At 37.3% G+C, this 19857-nt stretch overlaps 1 protein-coding gene across 2 annotated transcripts; it reads left to right on the top strand.

Moving 5' to 3' along the window:
• The first annotated feature begins 1124 nt into the window (after nt 1–1124).
• Nucleotides 1125–19701, top strand: LOC106139035 (cyclin-dependent kinase 12). 2 transcript variants are annotated; one of them, XM_060947166.1, is made up of 18 exons: nt 1125–1408; nt 1729–1870; nt 2060–2522; nt 4067–4227; nt 5182–5308; nt 6036–6155; nt 7373–7496; nt 7986–8114; nt 9307–9447; nt 10012–10074; nt 10534–10648; nt 11030–11148; nt 11516–11635; nt 12589–12816; nt 13523–13719; nt 14924–15128; nt 15599–15867; nt 16375–19701. In XM_060947166.1, the coding sequence occupies exons 2-18, from the start codon at nt 1783–1785 to the stop codon at nt 16604–16606; spliced, it is 2901 nt and encodes a 966-aa protein (XP_060803149.1). In that variant the 5' UTR covers nt 1125–1408; nt 1729–1782; the 3' UTR covers nt 16607–19701. The 2 variants fall into 2 exon arrangements, with proteins under 2 accessions (XP_060803149.1, XP_060803148.1); XM_060947165.1 differs by having other exon boundaries at nt 1729–2522.
• The last annotated feature ends 156 nt before the right edge of the window (nt 19702–19857 follow it).

Raw genomic sequence — 19857 nt, 5'->3', positions numbered from 1 at the left:
AATATGAAGTGAAGGTACATTAAATACTTGAGGAATCATCTGATAGATAGATAATTCATTTATTTGATTTGCTACACACAATTTACAATCTCCTGGCAATTTGGGTAACTCTATACATAACTTCTGGCAAACTCGGCTGTTAATATTAAGTTACGTTCCATTTCTTCCGAATCACATCATTTCATTAAAGTAGAATTGTTATATTTGAGAATTAAGAAAATCAAAGATTGCAAAAGCAAATTCACATGTAGGTATTTGTAATTATTTTATAATGAAATAATGTATAGCTTTTATAGGTCATTAAGACTCACAGTCTTGCTTGAATCACTGTTCTGTCGGGAATGGTTTTAATTTATCAATTTAAATATTCGCGGTGTGTCGTTTGTTTTCTTTTTTTTACGCAAAACAGACCAAGTAAAGTGATGCTCTTAACTCCATCCAAATCCCAGTTACTATCGATAACAAGTCGAAACTTTTGATTAACTTGAAAGGTCGACCTGTCGATATTTTTTTCTTAATTAGATTAAAATCATAATGCGATAAGCCAGGATTATGTTCCGAAACTAGTATCTAACTAGTATTTATGATGTAATGTAAGTAAATTTTTAAGTATTGAGTGTGTTTGTTTTATACGTACCGAATTTATTAAATTTGGGGCCACAATATTGAAAATTAATGTGTTAATGTTATTCCACTAACTTCCATGTTTAACTTTCCTCTAAATGAATAAAGATAAGTAAGTACTAACTTATTTTACACTGTATATATAATTACTATAATATAATTTATAATTATTTATTTATTTAAACTTCATTGCACAAAATACAAATGTATAGCACAATTGGCGGACTTAATGCTAGAAGCATTATCTACCAGTCAACCATTGGGTCTTATAGAGAACTTAATGTGGGTTTAAACTAAATAAATATATTTATACCTACACAAAATATAAAATAAAATAATTATAATAATTATATATATATATATAGTGTAAAATAAGACTCACACATTAATATTATAATATAATAATTATATATATAGTGTAAAATAAGTACAAATCGATGTACAGTTAATCGATATTGTGTCATCATAAATATCGAAATGTTGCACAGCACTATGTCAATCATGATGAAATAGCAAGCAAGCAAATGGCTGCCTGCTTGAAATCGCCATTCTAGAAATCCTGATAAAATAATCCGATGTAATTACATGAATTATGCGCTCTTTATGATCATGATTAGCGAAATAACAATCTAAGATATATAAAGAACAAAGATTATTGAATATTCCTGGCAGAAATCCTGCCCTACTCTGAAAAGTAATCCTAAAATCTAGCTTACACAATTCTCATTCAAAATAAAATTTATTGTGAGTGTTCGGGATCGGCGCACGTTCGTTAACATCTCAGGTAAGTGCTTTGTAATTTTTCTTATGTTGTGCATGAATTTATCTTTCTGAATCATATTAACGTGATCAAACGAAATGCCTGTAAAATGTCTTCGTGTGATTATTTTTAGATTTTATTCTTTTTTTGTCGTCGTACCTGCCTAATTGCTGATTTTTGATAACATATGAAATTCGGTTCATTGAAACAATTTAAAAATTTAGGTTTTTTTTAGCACAATAGGTACAGTCGGCAAAATCATCGTACAAGTAGTAATACGTTTTTATTTTTCTAAGTTTTTTTTTTGATACTAATTTAATTCTACGTCACATATCTTGTTTCAGTTTATGTAATGTGAAGAGGGGACACGGGCGGGCGCCCCGCCCCCTTAATCAATCATGGAACGAAGCTACGACAAACGGCATGGAAAGCACCACAAGGAAAAGCACAAGAAACGGGCTCACAAGAAGTACCGTTCTCCAAGTGGTAGTCATGACCAATCTTATGCTACTGTTAATTCTGTCAAACCTCTGGTTGAATATTCCGATGTCAGTTCGGAGGCTCTTTCTGCCCCAGAGGCTGGGGAAATTGAGAGTGAGGCTAGCTCGATCAGTCGGCACTTTGCAGATGACTTAGACCGAACGAGGAAGTCTCACCATATCCGTACATTTGTAGATAATACTATATCAGTCACAACTATGAGCCATCGGCCAGACGAGTATACGATGGAAGCGTCGGCGTCTCGCGGCCGAAGGTTGGAGTATGTGGAGGCAGACCCGGACTTCGATAAGCACCGATATAAGAAAAAGAAGGAGAAAAGGAAGAAAGAAAAAAAGAAGAGGAAGAAGAAGTCTAAGCACCAGTCGAGGTCTGCTAGTTTGGAGAGTGTGTCTCCAGATGAGATAATTCCCACAGAGACGCCGGTGCGACCGCCTAGTCCTCAAAGATATCAGAGGGTTCCTATCAGTGAGTGGGAGAAAGGATCATCCCCGCTGCCAAACGGGTCTTGCTCGCCGGTGTCGCCGTCGACGCCTCCGCCCCGCCATGAGTTGTCCCCGAGACACCGGGCGCCTCACCCGGAGACTTTGCACCGCAACCCCATCCCATTCTCGCCACATCGGGACAGATCACCTGTCAGGTGAGTGTTAGACTTCTTTTTGATTGACAAAAACTACTATATTCTCAAATTCATAACAATAAGAAAGAAAAACATTATTATTATGACATTTAGACAGATAAATATTGATGTTACATATGTATTGGTAATTAGGTATACCAGTGCCTTTCACCTATTTCTGTCTTAAGATAATCTTTGACGTCATGTTTCTGCAAAACTGAGAAAGAACCGCATAAGCAAAATTATTTTTGACATCACAAATTCAAAGTCCTATAAATTAGAAATTTGCATAGGAAATTTATTTTGTAATGAGTATTTTTTTATTTCACACCTAACAATATTGCACAAATTAAATTTTTTTTTGCTGTCTGTACATTAATAATGAATATAACCAAAAGTACCTACTCCCATTAAAGAATCCTAATTGTTTTCGATTGTGTGGACAGCTGATAGCAATCAAATTAACTTATTAACAAAAGAATCTATTGAAAGAATTATACTATATATATATATAATTATATTATAATAATTATTATACATATTAGGTAATTATTATACCTATTTGTTATGAAAATTTACAGAAAATTCATGAATACAATTTTTACTTCAATTTTCTAATATTCTTAATGATATTGATTATCTTTCATAGATCATGATAAAAAATTTATTTTTGGTACAAATTAACTTACTCATCAGATTACTAAAAACACATTAGAAATTTGTATGAAAAATTAACTAACACTGTTGTTGAGTAGCTTTTTACCCTTATAAGCGCATAACAATTAAAAAGGTCTTATCAGTTTTATGTATAGGCACATATAGGTCAATCATTTTGTTTTTATCACAATCTTTTGCTTTATTTTATGTTTGTATATTTGCAATGCGTATATAATATTTGGCACTTAAACTACTATATTGTTAATTTGATTTGACAATTATTACAGACTAGCTTCTACGCGAGGTTTTGCTCCCGTGGGAATTTCCAAAATAAGCAATGTTTCTTTTTTGTTCTCTGTTGTTATGCATGTCTCTGTGCTGAATGTGAGGAAAATTGTTCCAGTAGATGTTGAGTGTAAGCATTACAAATAAACATAGAAAACCACAATTTTATCCTCTTTATGGTGAACTTAGAGGTTTTGATAAACTTTGAAAATTATATTTTGTTTTTTTTTTTTTCATAAATATCCATACTCTCTGGCACTTTATAGAATAGAATAGATTTATTTTCAAAATTGGATACAAGGTATCACTTATTGACGTCGCATCACTTAAATCTAATTATAACTACTACCGCTTCCAAAGCGCATGTGTAGAAGAAGCGGCGGAACAAACTACACTGCAGCATTTTCATCGGACGTCAATGTACAAATATAAATCTCTTAAATCTAAATCATGGACGAAATATAATAGAACCCGAAATATAATAGAACCACTCCATATCTTTCCCATGGATGTCGTACAAGGCGACTGTGGGATATTCTTATAAACTTGGGATTCGTCATGAAGGCGATGGGCTAGCAACCTGATTTATTACATCAAAAATTTGAATTTATTATTAATTTCAGGAGGCGACAGAAATCATCTACTCCGCACACACCATTGGTCCCCCCCTACCATGATACGGTCACAATAGATTCCGACAACGAGCCGGAATACGAGCGTGGTAGGAGGGCGGATTACATGCCGTGGCATGAGCAGAGGGTGCAGTCGCCTATTATGGTGTCAGGTCAGTAAAATGATTCATTCATATAGTCACGTCTATATCCCTTGCGGGGTAGACAGAGTCAAAAGTCTTGAAGAGACTGGTAGGCCACGTTCAGCTGTTCAGCTTTATGATAAAACTGTAAACTGTTTGTTTGTAATTATTGTACATAAAAATAAATATAACAAATTATAGTCTGTGTATTATAGTTTGTGGTATGTAAATTGCATTGCTAACAGAGGCTCGCTTGTGAGCGAAAACATGCTTTGAAAATTCTGATGTTGTGAACATCGTGGAATGGACGCGGGGAGGGAATTTCCGTATTATGGGGGTAATAAAAGATTTGGCCAATCGCTATTCACCGGATTGCAATGAAATTTTAATCATCCATTGACGTTTTCAACTATCACTGATGTTGTATATTCAGATGTAATTATTCAATGTAAAGTATAATAAATTCAAAAAGTATGTTATTAATGAGCTTTGTAGGAAAGCCTATTATAGCATGGAGGCTTAATGTTAAATATGTGTGGCTTGAGCTTAACATCACGGCCTCTTTAATGCATGTGAATTCTTACAGTATGTGTACAGTATGTAAAATTGTACATACCTATCTTAGTATACTATTTGATATAATATTCGTATTGAAAACATTAATTTTAAACTTTTTTCCAATATTTTTTTTAAAATGTAAACATTGGTTATTTGTCCGTGATTTAGATATTAAAGATCTATATTTTGTAAATTGATGACTGGCGAAAATGCTGCAGTGTAGTTTGGCTCGCCGCTTCTTCTACACATGCGCTTTGGACACGGTATAAGATATAATCAGATTTATGTGATGTGACGTCAGTAAGTGATACCTTGTGTCCAATATTGAAGATAAATCTATTCTTTTCTATTAAATCTTCCAATGATGATTTCAACTGCATTTGATGTTGAATATTCAGATGTAATTATTCAATGTAATGTTTTCAGATTCGCCAATACACGAAGTGCGTGCCCGAGACTACAGCCCCCGGAGGTCGCATCGCCGCCGGAGCCGCAGTCGTAGGCATCGAAGTAGGGATAAGGAGAGGCATCGGGAGGTCCGGGGTTCACATAGGTACAGTTGTGCTAAGATTTATACACACATACATACATACATAATAATCACGTCTTGCGCGGTAAACACAGAACCAACTTCTTGAAAATACTGATAGGCTGTGTTCAGCTGTTTGGCTTAATGATAGAATTTTGTATCATGTCAGTCGTTCTAGACTGCGCTTGCGATCGTCTATTAACTTGTTAGTCATATATTACATTTGAAGGGTTATCACGTGTATATTGAAGTCATAGACGTAGAAAAAAAGGCGGACGGAGTGTAGCTTAAAAAAAGTGAAGCATCGTAATAGTGGCGTTGTACGCATGTGTGAGTGACAGTCGCAATTCCGTGAGATAATCTTTGACGTAATCGCGGCCGACTGTCACACTATTGGTGAGATTGTGTGCGTGAGGGTTGTATTGAATAGATTTATTTTCAAAATTGAATACACGGTATCACTTATTGACGTCACATCACTTAAATCTTATTAATTTAGATCTTTAGATTTAGATCTTAAATTAATAATTAATTTATAATCTTAATCGTATACCGCTTCCAAAGCGCATGTGTAGAAGAAGCGGCGGAACAAACTACACTGCAGCATTTTCACCGGACGTCAATTTACAAATATAGATCTCTGAAATCTAAATCGTGGATATACATATTATACTATTGGTTCTTCATTTTGCCGTACAGTTTTTTTCTTAAGTCTATGATTGAAGTGTTTCATTGAGCTCTACTCGTCCAGGTCTCACAGCCGCAGCTCGCTGAAGCGGCGGCGGTCGGTGTCGCGCGGGCGGCGGCGCGGCTCCACCGCCTCGCCGCCGCGGCACCGCGCGCGACACCGCGACGAGCGCGAGCGGCCCAGGTGGGTACACGAACGGACTGCTGCACTTTGAGATTCAAAGCCTTTAAATATTGGTTTAAAGATTTATAGGAAGGATTATATTTGTTTAGGGATTTTGAGTAGTTATAGAAAATGATTACGCACCTTCGGTGCAACAAAGTCACAAATAGCCAAAATTGCAAAAACGAACTAAGTATGCCAAATTGTTTTTGAATCATACCTTTACTTGGGGCAACAAAAACATCTGCGAAAGTATCTCAATTAATATTGCAAAGATGTTAAACCTACTATAAATAGTAATCCAGAAATGAAAAAATACATGAGAAAAAAATTAAAAGTATTCACCTGTAAAATTTTAAAAAGAGTTGTTGTGACTTTCTTGCACCGAAGGAGCGATATTTTTCAGTCTTCAAATAGGCGATTTGAATCTATGTCATGTCTCACACCAGACTAACAAAATAAATGCTATTACCGCAGCAACTATGCCATTAGATTGCTTCTTCTTCCTCCTGGCGTTTGTTCCTGTAAAATCCTCACCCCTCTGGAGAGAAGCCCAAGTCCTTTTACGTCCGTGTGGATTGGGTGAGTCAGGTTTTTGGACGAAGTGACTCCTATGGACCTCCGCCACCTTGGCTGGGAAACCTTACTACGTATTAGATCATGTTAACCTATTCAGTTGCTCGAATGTGCAATTGTGAAGGTCTAACTCATATTGGATCATGGTTACACATTCAGTTGCCTGAATATGCAGGTTTCCCTACGATGTTTTCCCTCCTCTATGCCGACAGATGGCGTTAGTTCATTTTGCCGACATCTACCACATATAAACATATATTTGCCAATAGATGACGTTAATAGTGCCGTGTGGTTCCCGGCACTATTACAAAAAAGAATAGGACCACTCCATCTCTTTCCCATGGATGTCGTAAAAGGCGACTAAGGGATAGGCTTATAAACTTAGGATTCCTCTTTTAGGCGATGGGCTAGCAACCTGTCACTATTTGAATCTCGGTTCTATCATTAAGCCAAATAGCTGAACGTGGCCATTCAGTCTTTTCAAGACTGTTGGCTCTGTCTACCCCGCAAGGGATATAGACGTGATCATATGTATGTATGTATGTATGACGTTAATGTAGTTAAAAAAAAATGTATTATTCCAAACAAGTGCATTTTTCATCAGAACTGTAAGCCAAAATATAGCTGTTTTCAAACAAATAATGCTTATTCATTAATGACAGGCCAAAACACGAGTCGCCGAGCCCGCCTACGCCTGTGTTGCAGCGTAAATTTGATTTCAAGGAGAAAATTAGCGATACCAGCCTATTCGCGGAACTTGTCAAGGATAAGCACAAGAGAGCCAAGGTATTTGCATACACTTGATCGTACTTAATACTTTTTTCCCATATAGGGTCAGCAGAGCTTAATCTATCCACTTGCGACTGATTCCTGTGTCCTGTCCTTTAAAAGAGTATTTTTAAAAATTCGGAAATTTTCTGTGTTTTTCAAATTTCAGTTCTCTATGTGCCCTAAGAATAGAATATTTTTTACCATTGGATACAAGTTATCACTTATTGACGTCACGTCACTTAAATCTAATTATATTTACTACCGCTTCCAAAGCGCATGTGTAGAAGAAGCAGTGAAACAAACTACACTGCAGTACAAGGATCGTATGAGCCAAATTTCCTCTGTCCAGTAGTTTCGGCAGAACTTTGTCTCTTTGTAACCGAAATTGTTGATTTATGTTTAAAAAATTCACTCTTTTCTCTTATATACCAACATATTTTTGCAAAAATTACAAGAGATTATAAAACAAAACGCCTCTCATATAAATAAAAAAATTGTTTGCAGAAATTACAAGAGATCCTGAACCAAAAAGAGGAGGAGTCCCAGGGCGCCAACTCCAGCACTTCCCTCAACAACCAGGAGGTGCTTACCATTGACGAGCTCTCAAACGCTACTGCAGACAGTACCACACAGGTATTTTTAAGATTATAGTGTGTTAGTGCCGTGTGGTTCCCGGCACCAATACAAAAAAGAATAGGACCACTCCATCTCTTTCCAATGGATGTCGTAAAAGGCGACTAAGGGATAGGCTTACAAACTTGTGATTCTTTTTTTAGGCGATGGGCTAGCAACCTGTCACTATTTGAATCTCAATTCTATCATTAAGCCAAATAGCTGAACGTGGCCATTCAGTCTTTTCAAGACTGTTGGCTCTGTCTACCCCGCAAGGGATATAGACGAGACCATTTGTATGTATGTATGTTGTATAGATTATTTCAAATTAACATTTTGTTACTAATTAAAATCATAAAGGTCTACACAGGTGATTGTATAGATTTTTATATAATTGGCTCACTTGTCATTTCGGAACTCCCAATCTGACTTAGATCAGGACCAAATATCAGAACATGTTCAGTAGTAGTTAAGTATGTTCATACAAACAAAAGAAACAAACCTTTACTTGCACTTTATTGACCTCACCTCTTTCTAAATATCTATTTTTTTATATATTTATGTATATCAGGGAAATGATTACGATTAGAACTGAGACTAAGGAGAAATTAAGTACAAGGTCACCATTTATAGAAATTTCTTCCAGTAGGCTCACGACATGAATTATTCTGTCATTATTTGTAAAGAAAGTCTTGTCATTACATTTCTAAAGAAAGGCATTGCCTTGTGCACATCTTATATATAGAATTCTCGTTTTCGTTCCCGTACTCCTCTGAAACGGCATGGGCGATTCTCATGAAATTTTTTGAGCATATTGCGTAGGTCTGAGAATCGGCCAACATCTATTTTTCATACCCCTTAGTGATAAGGGTTGTCCACCCTTAACATTTTTTTGTAACTAGAAATGTCTTAAAGATTATTTATATGGCAAAACAACGTTTGCCGGGACAGAGCTAGTAATTAATAAGATATAAACTTACATTAAAATTTACATATTTATATATACATAAAATCACGCCTCTTTCCCGGAGGGGTAGGCAGAGACTACCTCTTTCCACTTGCCACGATCTCTGCATACTTCCTTCGCTTCATCCACATTCATAACTCTCTTCATGCAAGCTCGGCGGTTTCGGTTTAAATATTTATAATATAAAAAAATTGAGGTTATCTTTTACACTTATTTTTTTTTAATAATATATATATTTTGTTGCAGCCATCAAAAGAGAACGGCGATGTTCCGATTGAGAGCCAAGTGACTTTGGACATTCCGATGCCATCCAGTGTGAACGAGCCCGAGCCCAGCATCAGTGCGGACCACACTAACGGAGAGAAGCAGCTGAGCAACGGGGCTGAGGTTGGTTGATATATGGTTTTTGATTTTTAATCAACAGTTCTGAACCTTATTCTGTTTAAAAAGATGAAAACATATACCGAGTACTTTTTCAATGTTGAAATGTTGCAAATTTAGGATTCATCTTTTACATGATGAGCTTGCAACTTGTCACTATTTGAATCTCAATTCCGTTTTCAATGTTGAAATGTTGTAAATTTAGGATTCATCTTTTACATGATGGGCTTGCAAGCATTGCATGCTCTCAATTCTGTAATTAAGTTATGCAGCTGAATGTAGGCTTTTATTGTTTTGGAGATTTGGCTCTGTTGCTATTGTTTTTTTTTAATGTACACCAATGCATTCGTCCGCGATTTAGATTTAACCTATATTTGTAAATTGGCGTCCGGTGAAAATGCTGCAGTGTAGTTTGTTCCTACGCTAAGCGGAAGTAGATAGATATAATTAGATTAAAGTTATGTTGACGTCAATAAGTGATACCTTGTATCCAATTTCGAAATGAATCTGTTAAATTCTATTGTCTAACGTGTTAAGGACGTGAATATACTAGCAATGTTTTTGTTGCAGCCGCCGCCGCCGCCTCCGCCCAAGAGGAGCCTCACTACATTACCCATGCCGCCCAATACACATGTACGTTTTACTTTATTTACCTTCGATCAATGTTTACAGCCTTCAATGAATCTAGATCTAGAACTCTATTCACAGATGAGAGCAAAATTTAATGGATCTTATATTATTGAAACAAATTATTACCATCTATTTTGAAATTTTGAGTGATAGCACATCCGTCAAGTAAAAGAAAGTTCCTATTCTCTTGAACGCCAAAAGTATGTAATGCATATGATTACGCACCAATCATATTTTTACCTATACGAGTTAGTTCAATAATAGATTTCGGAATCTGATAACATAACGGTTTTACTACAACACACTTATAAAATGTTACTTAACTTTACTTGGAATTATAGAAACCTGTCGTTAGTTGAATCTCTAATTTTTGACTAAGCTATTCTCCTGAAGGTGGCCTCGCGAGTTTAATAAATTTTATTGACTCTATCTTGAGGGTTTTCAATTGCTTTTATTTTGTAGGTGGAGGATCTAAAAACGCTTGCCAATGAGAGTCCATTGAGCACACCGTCCCCGAGCCCCGTGAAGAAGCCGGAGAAAAAGAAGACTGGCATAATGAACCTTCCAATGCCTCCAGGTATGTCTATACTTACTTAAGATATATTGATGATAGTAGAAAAGGGAATACTTAGATGATTTGCTCATGTGGAGAGGATGAATGAGAGCAGGTTGACTTAGCAAATATACGAGACTGAATGGGAACTTTGGAGTGGGAAGGCCTAGACGAACGCACGAATCATCAAATTTATCCGGCTCGAAGGACCAAGTCTCCTTTCTTGGTGTAAATTTAATAAAACAATATGAGCGGACTGTATAACTGATGAGCTTTTCATGAAGAGAGTTATGAATGTGGATGAAGCGGTACAAGTACTCCGTGATTGTGGCAGGTGGAAAGGTTTAGTCTCTGCCTACCCCTCTGTGAAAGGAGCGTGTTTTTATGTATGTATTTCTTCCCCAGTGATTCCCGGATCTGAAGAGCTATCAGGCGATGAGTTGGAAGCGTCCACTCCTCCGCCGGCGTCGAGACGAGACCAATACTCACACGTGTTCAGCAACAGAGCCGCCTCGGCCAATAACGTGAGTATATCGACCCTGCACACCAAACCACACCTTCTCTCCTAGAGGAAGATAACTATATCTTCCTCTAGGAGAGAAGTCACAGATTCGTCTACTACAAAGCTGTGCGGCGTTGTACCTATGTGTGTGTAACAAAATTTGCCATTTCGTGAGATAATCTATCTCGCATCTATGACGTAACCGCAGCCGAATGTCACAGTATTGGTGAGACTGCGTGAGGCGTATTATATATATATATATATATATATATATATATATATATATACTTAAGTACTTGAAATTATAAAAAAAACATTAATTCTTTCATTACCAGTACAATAAAAACAGTATAATAAAAAAAATCATTCATCCATTCATTCATAACCAGATGGGATCAAAACTGAAGAGGCCCCGCATACTGAAGCGGCGCGGGTCGAAGGTGGTCCCCGTGGCGACGCCCGCGCACCACGCCAAGGACTGGGGCGAGAAGTGCGTCGACGGGTTTCAGGTAATTTCATACTCACACTATAGCTTATACCAGCAGCTTCTTACGCACGAATTAAGCGGCCACCCGGCAAAAGAATATAGGTTTTTCGCAAATCCTTCGGGAACTTAATTTTTACCAGGATGAAAGGTAATAAATGTCCTTCTACGAATTCATCGTTATATGTGTTTGCACGCACACACAGTTTCATGCAGTGCAGTTCAGTGGTTTAACTGTGAAGAGGTCACAAACAACTTAGCAAATTCACTTAAGCATTTATAATAGTATGGATGCAATACGTCGCCTTGGCTGTTCAACCTATTCATGGATAGGTGTTTGACAGATTCAAATGAGTCGGAAAGTGGATTAAAATTTATGTAGTTACTTGTATGAATGTGGATGAAGCGAAAGAAGTATGCAGGGATTGTGGCAAGTGGAAAGATGTTATCTCTGGTTTAATTAAGTACATCAACACGCAATATTTTACTGGTTGCTTTTTATCAACTAGTGAACTGACCCGGCTTCACACGAGTAGCATTTATACATATAAACCTTCTTCTTGAATCACTTTGTCTTTCAAAAAGAAACGGCATCTAAATCCGTTGTTTAGTTTTAAAGATCTAACTATACATAGAGACGTAGGGACAACCGGGAAGCTACTTTGCTTTTTACTATATAGTGATAAATACTAATAAGGATAAATTTTGAAGGGTGTGGTTCCCGGCACCAATAAAAAAAATTAAGACCACTCCATCTCGTTCCCATGGTAAAAGGCGACTAAGGGAAAGACTTATAAATTTGAGATTCTTCTTTTAGGCGATGGGCTAGCAACCTGTCGCTATTTAAATCTCAATTCTCTCATTTAAACCAAACAGCTGAACGTGGCCTATCAGTCTTTTTTAAGACTGTTGGCTCTGTCAACCCCGGAAGGAAGGGATATAGACGTGATTTTATGTATGTATGTATAAATTTTTCAGGTGATCATCCAAATCGGCGAGGGCACATACGGGCAGGTGTACAAAGCTCTTGACAAGAACACCGACCAACTGGTTGCCCTGAAGAAGGTCCGGCTGGAGAACGAGAAGGAGGGCTTCCCCATCACCGCGGTGAGGGAGATCAAGATCCTGAGGCAGCTCAACCACAAGAACATTGTCAACTTGCGGGAGATTGTCACGGACAAGCAGGACGCTATGGACTTTAGGAAAGTAAGTTATATTGTTTCTTGTGACTGTGTAAATTTTTGTGCAATAAAGATATAACAAACAAACTATGTGCGTATCAGTAAGTGCCGTGTGGTTCCCGGCAACAATAGAAAAAATAATAGGACAACTCAATATCTTTGCCATGGGTGTAGTAAAAAGCGACTAAGGGATAGGCGTATAAAAGTTTGGTTTCTTCTTTTATCTCAATTCTATCATTAAGCCATGCAGCTTAACATGATCTTTCAGTGCCTTGAAGACTGTTGGCTCTGTCTTCCACGCAAGGGATTTAGACATAATTATATGTATGTAAGTACTCTACATATTCAGTCACTTCAGTCACTTCACTACATATTATAAAGTCTCCCTTTGTTTTGTCAGTATAGATGTGCTTATTTCGGAAAGTTGCGAACAGAATTGGTTCCTGTTTTAAATGTTCGAAAGAAACTTTTCTAAACAAAGTTATAGTCTTTCTCTGATTGGCCTGGGTCTTGGATGTTTATCTATGTAAGTATTTATAATAAAATATAGTATCATTTAGTAAGTATCTCGTAACACAAGTTTCTTAACTTACTTCGAGGCTAACTAAATCCGTGTAGTATGTCCCGTATATATTTCTTTTATATTTTATTTATGTCACTCACGATTGTCTATTCTATACGATATCTGTGACAAATATCGCTTTAGTTTTAATTAATAACGTTCGTTCCAGGACAAGGGCTCGTTCTACCTAGTCTTCGAGTACATGGACCACGATCTCATGGGGCTCCTGGAATCCAAGATGGTGGACTTCACAGAGTCTCACAACGCGTCCATAATGCGTCAGTTGCTAGACGGCCTCGCCTACTGTCACAGGAAGAACTTCTTGCATCGAGACATCAAGTGTAGTAATATACTTATGAACAATAAGTGAGTCGTGTGCGGTTTTGTATTTGTTTTTGACGCGACATACATACATACATACATAAAATCACGCCTCTTTCCCGGAGGGGTAGGCAGAGACTACCTCTTTCCACTTGCCACGATCTCTGCATATTTCCTTCGCTTCATCCACATTGAATCAATACTTATGAACAATAAGTGAGTCGTGTGCCGTTTTGTAATTGTTTTTGACGCGACATACATACATACATACATAAAATCACGCCTCTTTCCCGGAGGGGTAGGCAGAGACTACCTCTTTCCACTTGCCACGATCTCTGCATATTTCCTTCGCTTCATCCACATTGAATCAATTTGACGCGACAACGTCTTAAAATTCGATTGAGCTGGCTGCACGCACGATAAAGCATGACTCATGCGGCGTTACCTCGCTCTGAGGCGTTCCATGTAAGGCTTACGTGCAAGCGAGAGCGCGGAACGAGCGACAAAGAGGCACAATCGGCCTTCGTGTTCGGCAGCGTTCGACATCCGTCTCTCTCCTACTTGGGTGAGCGATGCGTCTGCGTGAACAGCTGCTATGCTATAGTACATTTACATGTTTTGGTCGAGTAAGAATTTTTTGAAAATTCAATATCAATGTTATAAACGAGTTTGTTAGCAGATGAATATAAAATGCCTATTTTATATTCATCTGCTAACATTGTAGCGGTACAAGTTTATGTATAAGGAGTTAGTTAGTTGATAACTAGTTTCAGCTTAGTTCTAAGGCTATTTAAAATCTTCATTAAAACCTTTCGTAACGTTTACATTGAATAAAATTCACTCAGACTACAATAGTCAAAAGGCCCTAAGGCAACCCCAGGCTCCTAGACTATAGTAAAGAATAGGACCAATCCATCTATTTTCCATGGGTGTGGTGTAAAAGTCGACTAAGGAATAGGCTTATGAACTAGTACTATAAGTAACCACTTATTTTAGGCGATAGGCTAGCCACCTGTCATTATTTGAATCTCAATTGTATCATTGAGCCAAACAGCTAAACGTGGCCTACCAGTCTTTTCAAGATTGTTGGCTCTGTCTACTTCGCAGGGGATGTAGACATGATTATATATTATGTATGTGTTAAAGCAAGGATGAAGAAGAATCATTTTCACACTACTAATTATAAACTAAAGTCACTTTCCGCACCACATCAGCTCTGTTCAATAACACTTAAATTTATTTATTTCAGGGGCGAAGTGAAACTCGGTGACTTTGGTCTGGCGAGATTGTGGTCCGCCGAGGACAGGCAACGGCCTTACACAAACAAAGTGATCACGCTGTGGTACAGGCCACCGGAATTGTTGTTAGGCGAAGAACGTTACGGACCAGCCGTAGACGTGTGGTCCATGGGCTGTATACTGGGTGAGCTGTTTCTGAAGCATCCGCTGTTCCAGGTTAGTTTTTGTTATTTGCACATGCATACATACATATGGTCACGTCTATATCCCTTGCGGGGTAGACAGAGCCTTTGGGCTCTGTCTGAGCATATAGCATTGGGCGGTGCAAAATAATACGTAAATATCTAAAAGAAAAGAGAATTTAACAGTGGATGTTAAATCCATTTTAAAAATAACAATGGTGCCGTGTGGTTCCTGGCACCAGTACAAAAAGAATAGGACCACTCCATATCTTTCCATGGATGTCGTAAAAGGCGACTAAGGGATAAGCTTCCAAACTTGGGATTCTTTTTTGAATCTCAATTCTATCATTAAGCCAAATAGCTGAGCGTGTCAGTCTTTACAAGACTGTTGGCTCTGTCTCCCGCGCAAGGGATAAAGACGTGACCATATGCATGCATATATTTTAACAAAGTACCATTTGACAAGACTGGTAGTTAAAATAATCATGAACACTGTTATTTCAGGCGAATGTGGAAATGATGCAACTGGAGATGATATCACGAGTGTGTGGTACACCGGTGCCTGGAGTTTGGCCGAACGTGGTCAACCTGCCACTCTGGCACACGTTAAGGCCGAAGAGGTTCCACAAACGTTGTGTCCGGGAACAGTTCTCGTTCATGCCCACACCGGCTTTGAATCTGCTGGATCGGATGTTGGAGTTGGATCCGGATAAGAGGATTACGGCCGAGGAGGCTTTGAAGAGTCCGTGGTTGAAGAATGTTGTGCCTGATCAGTAAGTTTTTAGTTTTTCATTCTGAGGCCATGGGTTTGATAGCTTCACATGGAAAAATGTTAATCTAGGCTAGGCCTTAAAGGTTTCAAGAGATATGCCTGGGAACAGTTTCATACATAGCTATATTGACTTTGAAAGTTTTCAGTTCATTTCGTAATTCTTCTCAACACGAAGCCTACATGTCATGCACATGCATTTAACGTTTTTATCCTATGAGAATTTATGTAAAGGGAGTTTTCAAATTGAAGATGTTAGTTTATTTGGATGTTAATTTATTGTTACATTATAATGAAACCGCCGAGCTTGCATGATCAGAGTTATGAATGTGGATGAAGCGAAGGAAATATGCAGAGATCGTGGCAAGTGGAAAGATGTAGTCTCTGCCTACCCCTCCGGGAAAGAGGCGTGATTTTTATGTACATATGTATTACATTACTGACCCATCTGGTACCAAATCCAAGCTTAAAAGATCTCTATGTTCGATGAAAACTGATTGAGCGCTTACAGAATGCCGGCCCCAGAGCTGCCGACGTGGCAGGACTGCCACGAGCTGTGGTCCAAGCAGCGCCGGCGGCAGCAGCGAGAGCAGCAGGACCAGCAGGGCAAGCCCAAATACTTCGACGAGAAAGACCCCAACTTCAAAAACGACCAGCCCGACTTCAAAACGGACAACTACAAGGCCGAGAGCGGGTTCAAACCGACAGAGCCCAATCCGGAGACAGTGGGGCAAGTGAAATAGCATATGTACTATTACTGTGGAAAGAAACAGTACTATTTGTGAGACATAACGGTGCTTTAGTAGACCAATTGACTTTGTGATTTAATTAAGTATGGGTTACATGGTCCGGGGGCGGCGTAGAAACGGTTACTGAGGGGGCCGGCCCTACCATACGACAAATCTGAGGTGCCAAATGCCAAAGGACGCCCTAAGTAGAGTTCATTGGTGTTTCAATTGACAAATTAGACCTAAGATCGGCTTGATTTGGGTGGATAACAGTGACTAGAGCTCTAAATATATGTTAATTCAAGTTCTAGATGTATATAACTGTTCGTTTGGAATATTCATAGACAACTCATTCCATGTGCCTACCAAACGTTTAGTGAATTTGCTTCGTGATAAGTGTAATTAAACGATGTATGTACTAGAAATAAATTAATATTGAGATCTTCCCAGTCCTTTTGCACGTGCACGTATAATTGTAAATATGTAGAAATGAAATTAAAATTAGAAGAGGGGCGCCATGATTGCATCTCGCACTATGTTTTAAACCTGCCTTGGGCCGGCACTTACAGTTTCGAATGAGTATTTTTAATGTCGACGGCTAAATGTCAACACTTTAATGACTGACGATTTAATATATACTTCTTAAACATAAACTTTGTATTATTTGAAATATCTTGGTTCCTTCAGCATTTTTGGTATCAAAACCTATGGAGTACGCTTAAATAAATGAATTATTAATTATTTTAAATTGCTCTAATTTCGAGCAATTGGCTGTGAAATCAAGATCCAATTGGGCTCCATTTCAAGGTACAGTTTTATTTTCACCTAGTATTGAACCTAAAATGGTTTTGAATTTGATCTACAAAACATAAAGACTGAATAAGACAGACGCACTACATGATCTTATGTGGTGTATAGACCACATGTTTATTTTTATTTTGAAAATTTACTTGGAATTTAATTCGAGTATAAGAAGACTGAATTTGCTTTTCTTTTAGTGCAATAAATAGTTAATTTATTTAAATAAGACCCAGGCCAATTAGAATAATAACCTTATCTGGATGAAAGACCAAATCTGAGAAGTCGCATTCAAAGGCACTACACTGCAGACATTTTAAATTGACATTTTTGTTCAAAAATTTCCGATATGGCAATAACTATCGAAAGAATTAGTAGGTTTAAATTGTTTAGAAAAAGCTATTTGAATAGAATATTGCTTAAGTGTTAAAAATATTTATTTTCTCCTTTTTTAACATTATTTTCTAGTAAAAAATATAAGCGTTATTTGTTACCTACATATAACTAGTTGACAATGGTACTTCGATTCTCGAACGAAAGGCTTAATTCATCATTATTATTGAATCTAAAATAATTAGATACATATGTAGTAATTAATAAAATGCCATTATAAATTGCAAAAAATAATTTATTTGCTCAAAATGTATAATTTATGGTAGATAAATTTGACCTGTTTGTTTAAACAAGCCAAAACCAAATGGTTTTTCTGCCGTTGACATACTACACAGGCGGTCCTATTTCTCATTATTATATTCCCTTTCTACTATGTAGTTAATATTATTTTAATGGCAACACTCCTGAACGACAGGAATATTATTTGTTTATGTGGCAACACCTTGATGTAACCATGTTTCTACGCCCGCCTCGATTACGGCAATCTTCCGAATGACGTGCAAAACGCGTACCAAAATTATAAAATTATATTAACCAAAGTGGAAATAGAAGTAGTATCTGCGGTCGCAGAAAAAAATGTATATAAATGTATATATTAGTTAGACATGTAAGAACAAGTCGTTTGGCAAGCGAACATAATATTTGCTGTTACGAATGAGGATGGAGCGAAATAAGTATGCAGAGATCGTGGATAGATGTAGTCTCTGCCTGCCCCTCTGGGGAAGAGGCGTGATTTTATGTTAGTAATGTCGAATAACATGGTTCATGTATGATCGTGTAGTTAATAATTCGTGCAATCACAGGTTTTATTATGAGGATAATAAAGGCTAGTTTTTTATGTGCATTAACAGATCTTTAATTCACATATAAAATAGATTTCTATTTTAAAATGTTACATTGGTAAATAAACTAATCGCCTTAAAAGCTGTGTAGATACAGATATGTCCCATATTTACAGATAATATAAAGGTTAAGGATATAAAGAAAACTGAATAATCACGTTATTTCAAGAGAACGATCATTTTTGGTAACTATCCTCGTTCTGGCTCAAGTATACAGTCACGAGGGATCTATACCCTCTTATTACCTTTCACCGGGTTCTCTACAATCGTGTGTCTAAGTGGTGTAACACTGGTGTCATGTTTCAGGCGGCCTAATGGCATCTGACATAGGTTTACGTCAGCCATCTTGTGATTACACCCGGGACTAACGGCTTAACCTCTTGAGTTACCGAACCCGCGATTCGTTTTACAACCGCATCTGCCGTTTTGAATTCAATTTATCGAGCGAGTAAGGAGGAAGTATGCAGAGATCGTGGCAAGTGTAAAGATGTAGTCTCTGCCTACCCCTCCGGGAAAATGGCGTGAGTTTATGTATGTATGTAAAATTACGGAATGCAATAAATGTTTTATCCCATTACCAATAACGTACACGTTAATATGCCTAGAAATCTGTGAATGCAGAACTAAAGACAAGTGGAATTGGCTGTATTTATTTCAAGGAATCATCAGTTGTGGATTCCCAATAGGAATTAGGTCCTTATAGTTGGCATTTATGTAAGTATTAATTAATAATGTTGTATATTTATGTCGGCAACCGGCAATGCATATAGTGATGTTTTGTAGATTTAAGTAATATATCGTGCTGTTGAGACTTCACAAATGTTTAAAATATCATACGGTGTACATTCGCTATTATTTTTGTAACGTGAAGAATTGTAAATAATATGTATGCGAGGATAGTTGGTTGCGTATTTTTAAGTTTTTTTTTAATATTGTTTATTGACATGTCCAGTGTTGTCACTAATAAATAAAAAATGAGTAGGTGAAAGTTTCTCAGAAAAGGTTTAAAATTGTTGATTTCTTATAAATTATGTTAGTTTACTTATCGTTTTATTACAAGCTTACAATACATCTAGAACAATAATAGTCCAGGAAATAAAGGTATTTGTGAAAATTTCTACCACCAGATAGCGCTAGTTTAACATTAGAACAATATTTTTTTTTATATTTAACAGCATAGCATGATGTCATAATTCAATCTTCTAATGTTTCATGTAAGACAAATTGTGAGAC

Source organism: Amyelois transitella, chromosome 13, assembly GCF_032362555.1.
Source record: "Amyelois transitella isolate CPQ chromosome 13, ilAmyTran1.1, whole genome shotgun sequence".
Classification (NCBI taxonomy): Eukaryota; Metazoa; Arthropoda; class Insecta; order Lepidoptera; family Pyralidae; genus Amyelois; species Amyelois transitella.
Note: the sequence above shows the minus strand (reverse complement) of the source record. Positions and strands in the feature narration are given on the sequence as shown.